At 41.8% G+C, this 14,014-nt stretch overlaps 1 protein-coding gene across 8 annotated transcripts; it reads right to left on the reverse strand.

The window, feature by feature from the left end:
• Positions 1–835: 835 nt before the first annotated feature.
• On the reverse strand, positions 836–13,588 carry LOC110497629 (GTPase KRas). 8 transcript variants are annotated; one of them, XM_036956515.1, is made up of 7 exons: positions 12,918–13,219; positions 10,106–10,223; positions 9,374–9,535; positions 8,576–8,592; positions 8,005–8,164; positions 5,700–5,824; positions 4,702–4,832 (listed from the first exon to the last, which is right to left on the reverse strand). In XM_036956515.1, the coding sequence occupies exons 2-6, from the start codon at positions 10,214–10,216 to the stop codon at positions 5,705–5,707; spliced, it is 570 nt and encodes a 189-aa protein (XP_036812410.1). In that variant the 5' UTR covers positions 10,217–10,223; positions 12,918–13,219; the 3' UTR covers positions 4,702–4,832; positions 5,700–5,704. The 8 variants fall into 8 exon arrangements, 6 of the variants coding, with proteins under 6 accessions (XP_036812427.1, XP_021429580.1, XP_036812410.1 ...); XR_005038450.1 differs by lacking the exons at positions 5,700–5,824; positions 8,576–8,592 and adding an exon at positions 836–986 and having other exon boundaries at positions 1,059–4,832; positions 9,357–9,535; XR_005038449.1 differs by lacking the exons at positions 5,700–5,824; positions 8,576–8,592 and adding an exon at positions 836–1,012 and having other exon boundaries at positions 1,059–4,832; positions 9,357–9,535.
• Positions 13,589–14,014: the final 426 nt, after the last annotated feature.

Raw genomic sequence — 14,014 nt, forward strand, 5'->3', positions numbered from 1 at the left:
CAGCATATGGCAGGTAATCCAAAAGTTACGTTACTGATTACAATTTTGGACCGGTAACTGTAACGGATTACATTTAGAAAGTAACCTATCCAACCCTGATTATAGCATGTGCAATATGCAGATGGCTGTCTCAGTCTAGGGGCTCCATTCCCTGGTTACACTTGATGCTCTGGCTGTTAGCCTCAGTCAGACACAACAGCGTGAGAAAACAGTGACCAATGCTGGCCAAACTCATGACATGACGCACCGTCTGGTTGAACTTCAAGACTACAACCCTAAACAACTATTCATCAATGATACTGTTAATCTACTGTCATCCACACATGCATCTTCATGTTATACATTTTTGGTAATATGTTAATCTACCTAATCTCTCAGCCAGCATGATAAACTATACACACGTACCAATGGATTTTGTGTTGTAGATATGTGGTAGTAGAGTAGGGGCCTGAGGGCACACACTTAATGTGTTTGGAAATCTGTTGTGAATGTACTATAATGTTTTTAAATTGTATAACTGCTTGAATTTTTCTGGACCCCAGGAAGAGTATCTGCTGCCTTGGCAACAGCTAATGGGGATCCATAATAAATAGTAATAAACTAGGTGTCTGAGAGTGCTGTGCTTCTGTCCAAACATGAGGCATGATCACGCATCTCCACCTACAGCTCCCTCATGTTCATAAATAACAATAGAACAGCACTCATGGAAGCCTCCACCAGGGAATATATGAGCGGAAGTATGACTTCAGATAGGCCCACTATGAACTGGCAGACAGCACCAAAATAACCCTAGAATTCCTGGGGCACAAACATGAGCAAAGATGAGGAGACAGAGCCAATTCCTCATTTCTTTATTACACATTAAATAGGAGTGGTGAGATTCATGGAAAAAATGGATCTGTGATCAGATCACCATGCTACACACTTCCCAAAGAGAGATCTCTACTGACGTGTTCAACAGTGGTCATTCATTCACTCCCCTAGACCTGGACCCAGTCACTCTCCCCTAGACCTGGACCCAGTCACTCTCCCCTAGACCCAGTCACTCTCCCCTAGACCTGGACCCAGTCACTCTCCCCTAGACCTGGACCCAGTCACTCTCCCCTAGACCTGGACCCAGTCACTCTCCCCTAGACCTGGACCCAGTCACTCTCCCCTAGACCTGGACCCAGTCACTCTCCCCTAGACCTGGACCCAGTCACTCTCCCCTAGACCTGGACCCAGTCACTCTCCCCTAGACCTGGACCCAGTCACTCTCCCGAGTCCCATCATACACAAACAGAGAGGAGTAGTGAAAACTCCATTAAAGCAACATTCATTTAGAGACACCAACAAAATGAAGCACAATTTACAAAATATGCACCTTTCAGTATGACAATAGGTTGTTAAAATACGATCCAGGTATAAATTATACATTTTTTTCTCAGAAATCAGCCATTGGCACATAATAAAAGGGAGGAGGAACATTTCAACACATTTCGCTATAGTTACTTTTCTTGATACAGTATTTTTAACAAATGGGCTCCCATAATCAAAAATGCATTAGCAGTTAATATCTAACTTTAGTAACAAAAGGGATTTAATCAAAGTGGGTCAAAAAAGACAAATCCTAAGAACTAAGGCTGCACTTACACAGGCAGCCAATTCAGATCTATTGCCAATTAATTGCATATCTGATACCCATCTGATATTTTCCCTGTGTAAACAGCAAAAAAACACATGGAATCTGATCTTTGGACTTTTGATTTATACCACCTCCATATGTAGATCATAACCCTGATACAAACCCGATCCTCTATGTGCGACCTATGTCTGGATGCTCGGATCAGATTATTTTCTTCTGAAGCGTTTTTATGCACATAAGAAGCACCCGAAATGGAAAGGAACAGAGGCAGGAAACGAGCATTGCATCTGTGTGCTACATCAGTGTGAATGTGCAAATCTGATATGGGTCACATGTAAAACTGTGTGGACAGTCAGAATAAAATTGAATTGGATTGGATATAGAAAGAAATAATCAGGTTTGGGTTCTTAGGGTGGTTGTGTAAACATATTGTATATTATGTTTCAATTTAGAATCTTGTTCCTCTCAAACAGCACCGAGTTTGTAGCTCTTGAACAGACGTGACAGAGAAGCCTATGCTGTCTGACTGAAGCACGATGGCAGCACAAAAGGCAATGTGTAAGAAGCCCCAAGGTCAAAAACTAGTAATAAGGTGGTGAAATATGCATTGACCCTTAAAAGCAAATATTCCGTGTTATCAATTGACTTTTTTCTCTAAAAAACTCATTTAAAATGGCAATTATTGCCTCATTTGCAGACATCAGTTCCAGTTACTACATCACTTGGATGCAACAACCTGTGAAAGATAAACGTGACAAAAATTATTGGACTGTACGAGTCATTTCACTTGAAAGCCAGCACAGAAAAACCCTCAACACCTTCCCACCCAAACTCCAAAAAACACCCAAAGGTGATTTAGAAAAATTCATATAAACAATACATTTTTTGAACACCCTTATCATGACACCATTACTATTAGGATGCATCTTTTGTAGAAGTAAAAAATAATAATAATAATAAGTGGTAGGACAAAACAAGGCCTTTAAGATTTGTTTTGCCTAATCTAGCCAATCCAAAAAAAGAGAGTAAGTTTATGGCAGCCATAAATACAAAACAAAGGATTGGGGAAATGTGCAAGGCATATTCTGTTAGGATCTGTTGGGGTGCTTTATGTCCTGCATCTGAAGACAATGAGTCACTATTCTTTAAGAAGATAGTTCACCTGAAGAACACATCTACGTAGTCGACATTAGATGACTTAGTTTAAAGTTTAGGTTTGATTTAGGCATGCAATTTTTTTTTTGCACTCAACACTTCAGATGCTAAACTGTAACAAGGAAGCCCAGATCTTGATTTGCTGGCTCAATTAGCTGAGGTCAAATGTGTTACTCCAGTGAACTACCTTCAAAAAACACAAAACATGACGCAAAATACACCAATCCTGAGGATAAGAGGGAAGTTCATAGCTTAAACAAGGTCTCTTCAGGAACAATTAACTCATCTTCTAGGACATTCGTAATGAGCAGGGAATATCAAATCTAATGATAAAATAACTACAGGAGACACTGGCTTGTGATGGGTTTTAAGCAACATGCAGTGCCACTGAGCAACACAACATTAGCTGCATGTCCTTTTCAAAATCACTGGCAGAATCTTGCGGTTCTGATGCCTCTCTTTATATAAAAATATATTATGCTTCAAACCTGCCACCTGGAGCAATTCAGTTGTTGAGGTTTCCCACCACTCAACAACTGGTTTCTACCCAAAAGATCAGATCAGGTTTGGTGAATATGGATTGACTCAAGTCCCGAAACACTATAAAAACCTGTGTCCCCCAACTGGAACAGAGCTCCTTGTTCCTGGCCCTAGAGACTGTATCAGTATCATACAGTATGAGCATCACAGTGCCATTCCCCGTAAGAACACATTGCATGCAAAAAGGAAAGTCTCTCCTGTAGGCAGGAAATCACTGCTCACCAATTACAAAAAAAAGCATTAACAGATTACAAGTGAATTAAATGGGTAACCATTTTTTTTTTAAACTAGGTACAGTAGTAAAGTTCATATGCATGCTAAAAGAACTGCATGATATTATTGAATCATATCTAGGAGTCTAATGTAGGAGGATGGGCATTATTACACACAGCGGCCAGGACATTTCTAATTTCCCCTAATCAAGTGTTGGTCGTGCCTCCCGGTTGTTACTCCTTGTCCTATGGCAGGGGTACTCAACTCCTACAAGGTCTGGAGCCTGCTGATTTTCTGTTCTACCTGATAATTGCACACACACCCGGTGTCACAGGTCTAAATCAGTCCCTGACTAGAGGGAACCAATGAAAAAAATGCAGTGGAACTGGCTTTGAGGTCCAGAGTTGAATTTGAGGGTCCTATGGTATCGAATGGAATCATAAACTTAGATAGAAATCGCAGCATTGCATCTTTCCCATTATGGCGTCTGTGAGCATGGGCAGCGTCATTGAGGCCATTTCCATTTTGAAGTGGTCAATTTTCTTCTTCTACTACTGCGAGTTGACAAACTGAAAGGGTGCATAGTGCCACCTGGAGTGTGCTTTTTGAACAGGTATAAAGACAATTTACTGCCACCTGCAGTTATGAAATGTTTGCTCACAAGTAGAATTAATTGGCTGATCCCTCCTGATGACCCAGATGGAATCATGTGATCCTTCCATAACCCATAGTAAGTCCCCAGTTGACTACTTAAAAATTGTGAAAGTCCTCAATGGCGTTGCCCATGCTAAAAACAGGCTTTTAGGCACTACGGATGGAATTCAACTCTCCCCCATTAGAAGCATGTACTACAACAACCTCTTCTGCTAATGCTCTACTAGCAGAGGGAAAATACGCTTTTTAGGCTTGGTTTTTCTATTGTCCAAAATGTCCCTACAGTGTACCACTCCTAATTGATAATCAACCTATTGGACCAACACTTCTGGGCAACTGGCACTAAAAACGAAGTAAAGCTTAGTTTCAAATTAGCAAAAAAAATGAGGGCAGACAAAAAGGGGTTCATTTCGATATTCGGTGTTGTGGTTACTTAGATAAGAGGCTAATAATTTAGTGTAATGTACAAAAATGTATTAAACAGTTTGAACACATTTTTTCTATCTTGAAAAGGGGGGGGGGTCATTATTCACATGAGTATACACTTTGCCTTGGACTTCTTTTTCTTCTTCTTGCCCTCCTTGCTCATCTTCTCTTTGTGTTTTCGGATTTCCCGCACTAATGTGTAAAAGGCATCATCGACACCCTGGGGAAAAGAAAAAGATAAGTTACGGTTCATTTTGAAAACTTCTCAAAAACATGGATGTTCTCATCTGTGACTAACATGAAAGCTGGGTCAGATGCAAATGTAAAGGGGGCGTTTGAAATGGCTCCCCTATTTCACAATATAGTGCACTACTTTTGACTATAGGGAATAGGATAGCATTTTGGTGTGCACTAATAGTATGTTACAAATGTGTTAATTGTGTATGGATTCGTTGGAAGGGTGATTCGCAGCATCAGCTGGCCCAGCAGAGAGCACAGACACAATCAATGGTGCCACAATGAGACAAAAAATAACCAGGTCTTTGTCATTCGCTGAGCACGACATTGGTTTCCTTCCTGATGCAATGGGTGGTCATTTCAGATTGCGACAGAGAGATTGAGAGAAAGAACAAGAGAGAGACACAAAGGGAGTATCTGTGCCATAACAACATGGATGACTCACAGTTGGCCCAGGACTTGAGTTTCAGTGGAACACCTCTGTGTTGTCCTCTTAGTAATCACACTTCCTTGGGTCATCATTTCAACACTTAATTTCAGCCCAGATGATCACAATCTCCATTAATCACACAGATCAGATCTCATTTGAGCAGACTACAGAATGATCAGCACTCCATGATAGTATAAACACATAGAGACAGAGATACCACAGGAGTAGAAACCAACATGGATGCCTGGTTTCAAGGAGATCCCACAGCCCAGCAGATCCCAGGAGGTTAGTTTAGACAGGAATGGATCCCGCCCACCAAGGTGCAAGCAGCACTACTTTCCCTGCTCGGGACCACGCGTACAACACCCTCCCACACGCACACTCGATGGACGGGAGGGAGCACGGCCGCGACACACTTACCCCTTTCACATCACAACACACTTTTTAAGCTTGACGCAGCGCGGGGTCTTTTCTTCCTTGCTGAGCTTTTTCAACCGGTACAGCCTGATCTCCCGTACCAGACTGTAAAAGGCATCCTCCACTCTCTGCAGTGCGAAACACAGCTCTCCTCAGTTAAAGAATATATGGATAACTATGTGGACTCCCTCAGTGTTAGGAAATATATGGATAACTATGTGGACTCCCTCAGTGTTAGGGAATATAGGGATAACTATGTGGACTCCCTCAGCGTTAGGGAATATAGGGATAACTATGTGGACTCCCTCAGCGTTAGGGAATATAGGGATAACTATGTGGACTCCCTCAGCGTTAGGGAATATAGGGATAACTATGTGGACTCCCTCAGCATTAGGGAATATAGGGATAACTATGTGGACTCCCTCAGCGTTAGGGAATATAGGGATAACTATGTGGACTCCCTCAGCGTTAGGGAATATAGGGATAACTATGTGGACTCCCTCAGCGTTAGGGAATATAGGGATAACTATGTGGACTCCCTCAGCGTTAGGGAATATAAGGATAACTATGGACTCCCTCAGCGTTAGGGAATATAAGGATAACTATGGACTCCCTCAGTGTTAGGGAATATAGGGATAACTATGTGGACTCCCTCAGTGTTTGAGAATATAGGGATAACTATGTGGACTCCCTCAGTGTTAGGGAATATAGGGATAACTATGGACTCCCTCAGTGTTAGGGAATATAGGGATAACTATGGACTCCCTCAGTGTTAGGGAATATAGGGATAACTATGGACTCCCTCAGGGTTAGGGAATATAGGGATAACTATGGACTCCCTCAGTGTTAGGGAATATAGGGATAACTATGTGGACTCCCTCAGTGTTTGAGAATATAGGGATAACTGTGTGGACTCCCTCAGTGTTAGGGAATATAGGGATAACTATGTGGACTCCCTCAGTGTTTGAGAATATAGGGATAACTGTGTGGACTCCCTCAGTGTTAGGGAATATAGGGATAACTATGTGGACACTCACTGAGCAGTTTTTATTGGATACTCGGTTGTCCTTGCCATAACCAGCACGTTGAAAAAGTCGCACCACTGTGCATGGAGCTTCTATTTCTTTTAAACATTTGGGATGCAAGACTAAGACAAGTGTACATATAGATGTGTATGGAGCTGATGTATAAATCTACGGTCATCGTTTTAGACTTCAAAACATTGTAGTAATTTAACTTCACAGGGGCATGACAGGTACAAACATTATACTAAGTGTCATTGTAAAAGGTGTGAAAAGTGGTGTGTGTATTATTCAGTACAAGGGCAACACCAGATAGCTGGTCGAATCGACCAATGAAAATGGAGAAGAGAGCTGGAAGAGACCAATCAGTGTCCCCTGTGTCCCCAGAAAGAGTTGTGATTGGACCGATGCAAAGAGAGCAGAAGGTTCACCTCACCGACTGCCAAATATATCACAGTGCCAGCCAGCCACGCAAAGCATCCCGACACACACACCACCAACCACAAACACGATGCAGCACAGGATCACACCCATCCCACTGTCCATCAAGCATGATTATTACTCCGCCACAAAACCATTACTGATAAATTCCCCTCTTTGGTGACGATTCAGTGAGAAATGTACAGATTTGTTGATTGCCAGATCCGTTTTGAAGACTTCCCACATTACCATGACAGAGGGGCATGCACAGATAGAACAATTACTCATATATCAATAATTATATAAGCAAGGGGACTTTGCAGTGGAAACCTGATATATTTCCAAGCACCATTTAGAAACCGAGCACATAGACACTGACACCAACAGAAATCAAAAAGTACCTTCGGAGTCATAAGAGGATCACAGGATTTTGTGAGATTGAAGTGGCCATGATTGTAAAAAGCCATTGCTAGGACACCTGACACAGCTGGTAAGAAGTAATCTTGCCACAATAATGAAAATTGATCTGTGGAGAACATTGTTAAATGGTTTCTGTTTTCACACCAGGAAATACACTCAAAGCTACAAGCAACCCTTCACTATTACATGGGCTTGATTTAATAAAAGGTGCAAAGTTATACCAGGTAACGCTTAGTAAATCTGTCCCAAATCCGTCTTAAACTGGATATGTAGCAGAGCTAAAGTATCCTTGGAATCCAGACTGAATAACGCTACATTTCACTTCACTGAATTCAGTCTGGATTTTCAGGCTAGCCAATCAATGGCCGTCATGTTAAAAACCATGGCCATGGTTGCTATTTGTGCCATGGTTATGTCCACTACGGCCTGTTGTCTCGGTCTCTCACCTGTCTCGTTTTGGCCGAGGTCTCAATGAAGGGGATGCCGTAGCTGCGCGCTAAGTCCTGAGCCTGTTTGGTGTCCACCGTCCGGGACGGCAGGTCACACTTGTTCCCCACCAGCACCATTGGCACGTCTTCTGAGTCTTTCACCCGCTTGATCTGCTCTCTGGAGAGCAAAGACGACAGGGAAGGCAAGGGTTAAACAACAGTGTAATGCTTTGGTTGTCCAAAGTAAGTAGGGAATTTACTCGTTTTTTGGGGTTATTGATTTCACACACAATCTGGGTAAAGTTTTTTAAAGAGTGGGTTGTATTTACAAGTATAAAGTGCTGTTGGCATTGACACATAGTTAAGGGGATAGAGTTTGCAGAACCGTGTCTGCTTGGAAACTGCATCACAGATGTTACAACTATAGTCTGGCTTTCCGCCATTAGTGCACTTGGCAGCAGTACTTCGGATGTCCTGTATAGCAGCAGAAGTTAGCTCAACCTATATTGGTGGATGTCCTCCACAAGGGAAGAGTCTGGCTCAACCTATATTGGTGGATGTCCTCTACAAGGGAAGAGTCTGGCTCAATCTATAGTGGTGGATGTCCTCTACAAGGGAAGAGTCTGGCTCAATTTATAGTGGTGGATGTCCTCTACAAGGGAAGAGTATGGCTCAATCTATAGTGGTGGATGTCCTCTACAAGGGAAGAGTCTGGCTCAACCTATAGTGGTGGATGTCCTCTACAAGGGAAGAGTCTGGCTCAACCTATAGTGGTGGATGTCCTCTACAAGGGAAGAGTCTAGCTCATCTATAGTGGTGGATGTCCTCTACAAGGGAAGAGTCTGGCTCACCTGTAGTGGTGGATGTCATCTACAAGGGAAGAGACTGGCTCAACCTATAGTGGTGGATGTCCTCTACAAGGGAAGAGTCTGGCTCACCTATAGTGGTGGATGTCCTCTACAAGGGAAGAGTCTAGCTCACCTATAGTGGTGGATGTCCTCTACAAGGGAAGAGTCTAGCTCATCTATAGTGGTGGATGTCCTCTACAAGGGAAGAGTCTGGCTCACCTGTAGTGGTGGATGTCATCTACAAGGGAAGAGACTGGCTCAACCTATAGTGGTGGATGTCCTCTACAAGGGAAGAGTCTGGCTCACCTGTAGTGGTGGATGTCATCTACAAGGGAAGAGACTGGCTCAACCTATAGTGGTGGATGTCCTCTACAAGGGAAGAGTCTGGCTCACCTATAGTGGTGGATGTCCTCTACAAGGGAAGAGTCTAGCTCACCTATAGTGGTGGATGTCCTCTACAAGGGAAGAGTCTAGCTCATCTATAGTGGTGGATGTACTCTACAAGGGAAGAGTCTAGCTCACCTATAGTGGTGGATGTCCTCAAAGGACTTGGTGTTGTTGATGGCGAAGACACAGAGGAAGCCCTCCCCTGTCCTCATGTATTGGTCCCTCATGGCGCTGTACTCCTCCTGACCTGCAGTGTCCAGGATGTCCAGCAGACATGTCTCCCCATCAATCACCACCTGCTTCCTGTACGAGTCCTGAAGGAGGGAGAGAGAAAGCGAGGGATGGGTTGGGTCAGGAGGGGCACCTTAGCGGTAATCAGGTAGACTGGACACTTATGAATGATCACATATTCATAGGTGTCCAGTCTACCTGACTAGGAATCAGAATGTCTAGACCTAACTATATGGTCATAGAATGCTCATCTAATAAAGTCGCTGAGGAAATTCAATAATATTAGAATCAGAGAGAATGGATGGGATGACTAAGAGCGACTGTATGTGCACCAAGGGAAAAATGCACTCAATCTTCAAGCAGTCATAAAATTGATAGCTTTCAGAAAGTATAATTGAGTAATAATATCTGACATGTGAAACTACTAAAGCATTTAATCACATAGTAATCTTTCATCAACCAACAAAATTAAACTGACTGAAAGACACCATGTTTATGATATTATAATATTCATGCATTCAAATAACAGAAAATGATCAGAAATGATCGAAACCTGTTTTACACAACTTTATTTCTAAAAGATTTTTGTCTCCCGATTCCCAGGCATGCCTTGCTGAAGTAAGAGACAAGGGTGTACTGAAACTACTTATTACCTCAATGGTGGGGTCATATTCATCCACAAAGTGGTTCTGAATGAGCTGGATGGTGAGCGCGCTCTTGCCCACACCTCCTGCCCCCACCACCACCAGCTTGTATTCTGTCATCCTTCACCTGTGGGAGAGAAAGCACACAGAAATAAGGTCAGTGAATATATAAAACCTTTTGTGAGCTACACACTAACTATCGACACAACAATCCTTCAACTGGGATCTCCAAAACCTGGACATTTCTGGAAAGTTTCTGAAATGTTCCAACCCTACACACACATAGTGAGAATGAAGCTGAGGATATGAAGAATTTCTCCCCCCTTCTCCATAGCCATCTGGTCAAGTTGTATTAATTCCCTTAAACTAAACTTAAGTGCAAATACAAAATTGTATTTTGTCCCGAATGTCTCCAGATTGCATTTCATTTGCACAATTTCTCTCCTATGTTCTCCAGAGCTGTAGGGAATGTATACAATAACAGATCTCTGTGGATACAAGAATGTTTACATTCTATCCAATTTCATCCTGCAATTTTACAGAAAATGGGATGAGTGTATATATTATTATATTATGCCGCACGCCATCGCTCACCGATATATTTATATGTACCTATTCTTATTCGGCCCTTTACATTTCTGTGTATAAGGTAGTTGTTGTGAATGTTAGATTACTTGCTAGATATTACGGCATAGTCGGAACTAGAAGCACAAGCATTTCGCTACACTCGCATTAACATCTGCTAACCATGTGTATGTGACCAATAACATTTGATATTATACTCTACTATCATTCTTAAATGGGATTATCAACAAGGAGAAGATATGGAAAACTATGAAAGAGACTGGAATTCTGGAAAGATATATATAAGCTGCCTGCCCTATCAGGTCTGTTGACTATTATATTACTTTGAATTGGCACAATCACTGTTCCCCCTGATTAAATAATGACTTGTCATCATTATTTAACATTGTTTGAACAGAAGATTGCTGTTTACAATTCCCCCAAATATCATACCCACAAATGTTGCTACTAAATGATCCTCCAACTGAAATGTCTCTCTAACTGTAACAACACACGTTCAAAAGATAGTTGCGAGTGACAGCTACACAATGGGATCTGGCCTCAGGCAGTAGACACAGATCTATGATGTTACATAATGGTCCCAAAATTGACAAACAACTAGGAAGCACACACTGCTCTGCAGACGGTATGTGAACAACAACTGTCCCTACAGTTTCCCTGTTCAAAAACATAGCCTGCTAGGTATAATACTGAGGTCAGTTTTCTGAGAATCTTGTATTGTCAATACAAACAAAAAGAAGACCTCACCCATGTCTTCACCCAACTGAGGTATAAATTTACTAACAAAGTTAGTGTTTCATCACACTTTTCATACGCCCCTTGAAATGATCAGCCTGGAGTTCTACACCTATTGATGTACTCCCTCTGAAAATGCATGAAACAAAAGGAGCATTATAAACTGGATGGTTCGAGCCCTGAATGCAGATTGGCTGAAATCTGTGGTATATCAAACAGTATTCCATGGGTATGACAAAACGTTTATTTTTACTGCTGTAACTATGTTGGTAAACAGTTTATAATACTAATAAGGCACCTCGGGGGTTTGTAGTATATGGCCAATATACCATGGCTAAGGGCTGCATCCAGGCACTCTGCATTACGCACAAGAAGTTCCCTTAGCCGTGGTATATTGGCCATATACCACACCCCCTCTGGCCTTATTGCTTAAGTATAGCACTTATGCCTACTATTTCTATTGAATATGACATTATAGGCCTAATAATCACCGTCATCACCAGAAACTATTGCCTACAGTGTGGATAAGGTAAATACAGATGAATCACGACTTTCAGATTCTACCACTGACAAAATTATTGTACAGTAGGTTTAATAACTTGGCCACAACGCTTGCTCTGTTAGTACAATATTGAGAACCCTTTCATATCCTCACATCCTGCAGGAAATCGAAAGCGTGTTCATGATTGGCTAGTCCTGACACCTGTACAGTCAGCTGCATTACCAGTCATCAACAAGGTTGTAATGTCCAATCAAGCACTCTCCCCGAGTTCTGGTTTCAGATCAATTACAAGTTACAGTAAAATACATGGCAATATTGTGGTAAAGTATTGTGAAAGAGTAGACAAATAGTCCCCTATAAAAAAAAAAATCAAACAGTGTCCATTTTATGCAGTTTACTTATTCACAATCTGATGATAGACAAAGTGATCATTTCAACCATTTTCATTGGCAGTCAACCAATGCCTAATGACAGCAGTATCTTCCATTGTAAAGTGTAGGCCTACTACTAGTCATTAGTAAAATACTCTATACGTGAAATGAGGAGAACAAAACACCCTTATCGATACACCCTCAGGGTGACTGGCTGTAGCCTACAATAACTGGAGTAGTTCCACATGGATAGAGTAGCCTAGATTATGCAGATCCCCGCAAGTATTAGTTAACTAGATTAGCCGTGTGCGAATTTATTTAACACGAACGTTATCTGGTGGCACAATGGATTGAACGCTATGTGTAAACACCGTAGAACCTGCAGCGTTCATGGGCGAGTTGAGTTTGAAGCCGCCATAAATACCGCATAGGTCTGCACTTCAGACATTAGGTTAACAATTGGGCGTAGTTTGCATAAACAACTATACTTTAGCTGCAAATGTCCAGCAAATTATGAAATCAATACAGACCCAACATAAAATGAAGTTACCGGCGAAGGGATACAATGTCACCCCTGTATCCATTGTGTAAATTGATACAAATGTAGCGATCTTGTAAATTGTTTTACCTTTAGCGTATGGAGTTCCGCGTCCGAAGTTGCGACCAAATAACAAGTCAAGCAGATAATCCTCCCTTTTCACACGATCTCTACATTTCCTACTTCACAATGAAACGGCCCCATTTATGTAGATTAAACTTATTTGAAAAAGCAGACGAAAGTAAGGAAATTAATCAATTGAATTTTACATTTGATCCAGCGCTTGGCCTGCTACTGTCGATTCAGCTGAGTTTGGCCTTAGCGCGAATATGGGCGGATACCGGGTACAGAGTAGCCTAGTACATACAGCTCACTTACTTAGAAAGCAGGGGATTTCAACTGGTTTCGGTGTGATATCGCTATACTAGTGTCGCAATATAAAGACGCTCTCCCCCTGTTCTCCACTCAATGCACTTCTACTTTACCTCAATGTATTGTTCTGGTGGGTGCGTGTTGGCAGATTGTGTTTTGAAACGTTCTTGAGTCGATGTGTTTTTCCAAGAGAGGACTGAAATAGGGCGTATACATACATATGCGTTCAAATAATTTGGAATTACATAAATAGGCATATTTAAACAATTTATATATATAAATCGATCATTATGGCAGTGTCAATTTAATTATTCTACCAAGCATCAATATTTCAAGACCTATCTCTGGGAATAAATGGTCGGCTTCCCAGTGAAGCTGGAACAATAACGGATAGGGGGCGCCTCCACTATATATAGGCTCTAAATATAACTGGAATGTACTGGAGGGACGTCATTCCCAGTCAAGGAAATGATTGGTGATCCCGTGTCAGTCTTTCTCGGATGTCACTGGTATACCTTCTGCGCAGAATATGTGCATAGAGATAAAGGGTAAAAACATACAGCTTGGCTCGGGGACGACAAACAGAGAGGTGTGAACCAACTGAAACAATTACGCATATGCGTAACATTTAAAATACGCATGTTCATCCGTTTTCTTGTTTTTTTTAGTTGTCAGAAATGCGAATAGCTATGGACAGAACATATAGATACAGTAGATAGTGGACTCTAGTGCCCAAAATACAATTTTAGTCCATTGAGGACTTTCACCATTTTGAAGTAGTCAGCTGGGTGGAACTTCCTGTGGGCTAAGGAACG

This window comes from Oncorhynchus mykiss, chromosome 2 (assembly GCF_013265735.2).
Source record: "Oncorhynchus mykiss isolate Arlee chromosome 2, USDA_OmykA_1.1, whole genome shotgun sequence".
NCBI classification, from domain to species: domain Eukaryota; kingdom Metazoa; phylum Chordata; class Actinopteri; order Salmoniformes; family Salmonidae; genus Oncorhynchus; species Oncorhynchus mykiss.

What these genes read in the sequence shown, in the direction of transcription:
- LOC110497629 (XM_021573887.2), bottom strand. Translation starts at nt 10,216, where the DNA reads ATGACAGAATACAAGCTGGTGGTGGTGGGGGCAGGAGGTGTGGGCAAG. An exon ending in GAGGACATCCACCACTATAG is followed by an intron (nt 8,165 to 9,356) that starts GTGAGCTAGACT and finishes TTTGCTCTCCAG; the next exon opens with AGAGCAGATCAAGCGGGTGA. An exon ending in CCTCGGCCAAAACGAGACAG is followed by an intron (nt 5,825 to 8,004) that starts GTGAGAGACCGA and finishes TTCGCACTGCAG; the next exon opens with AGAGTGGAGGATGCCTTTTA.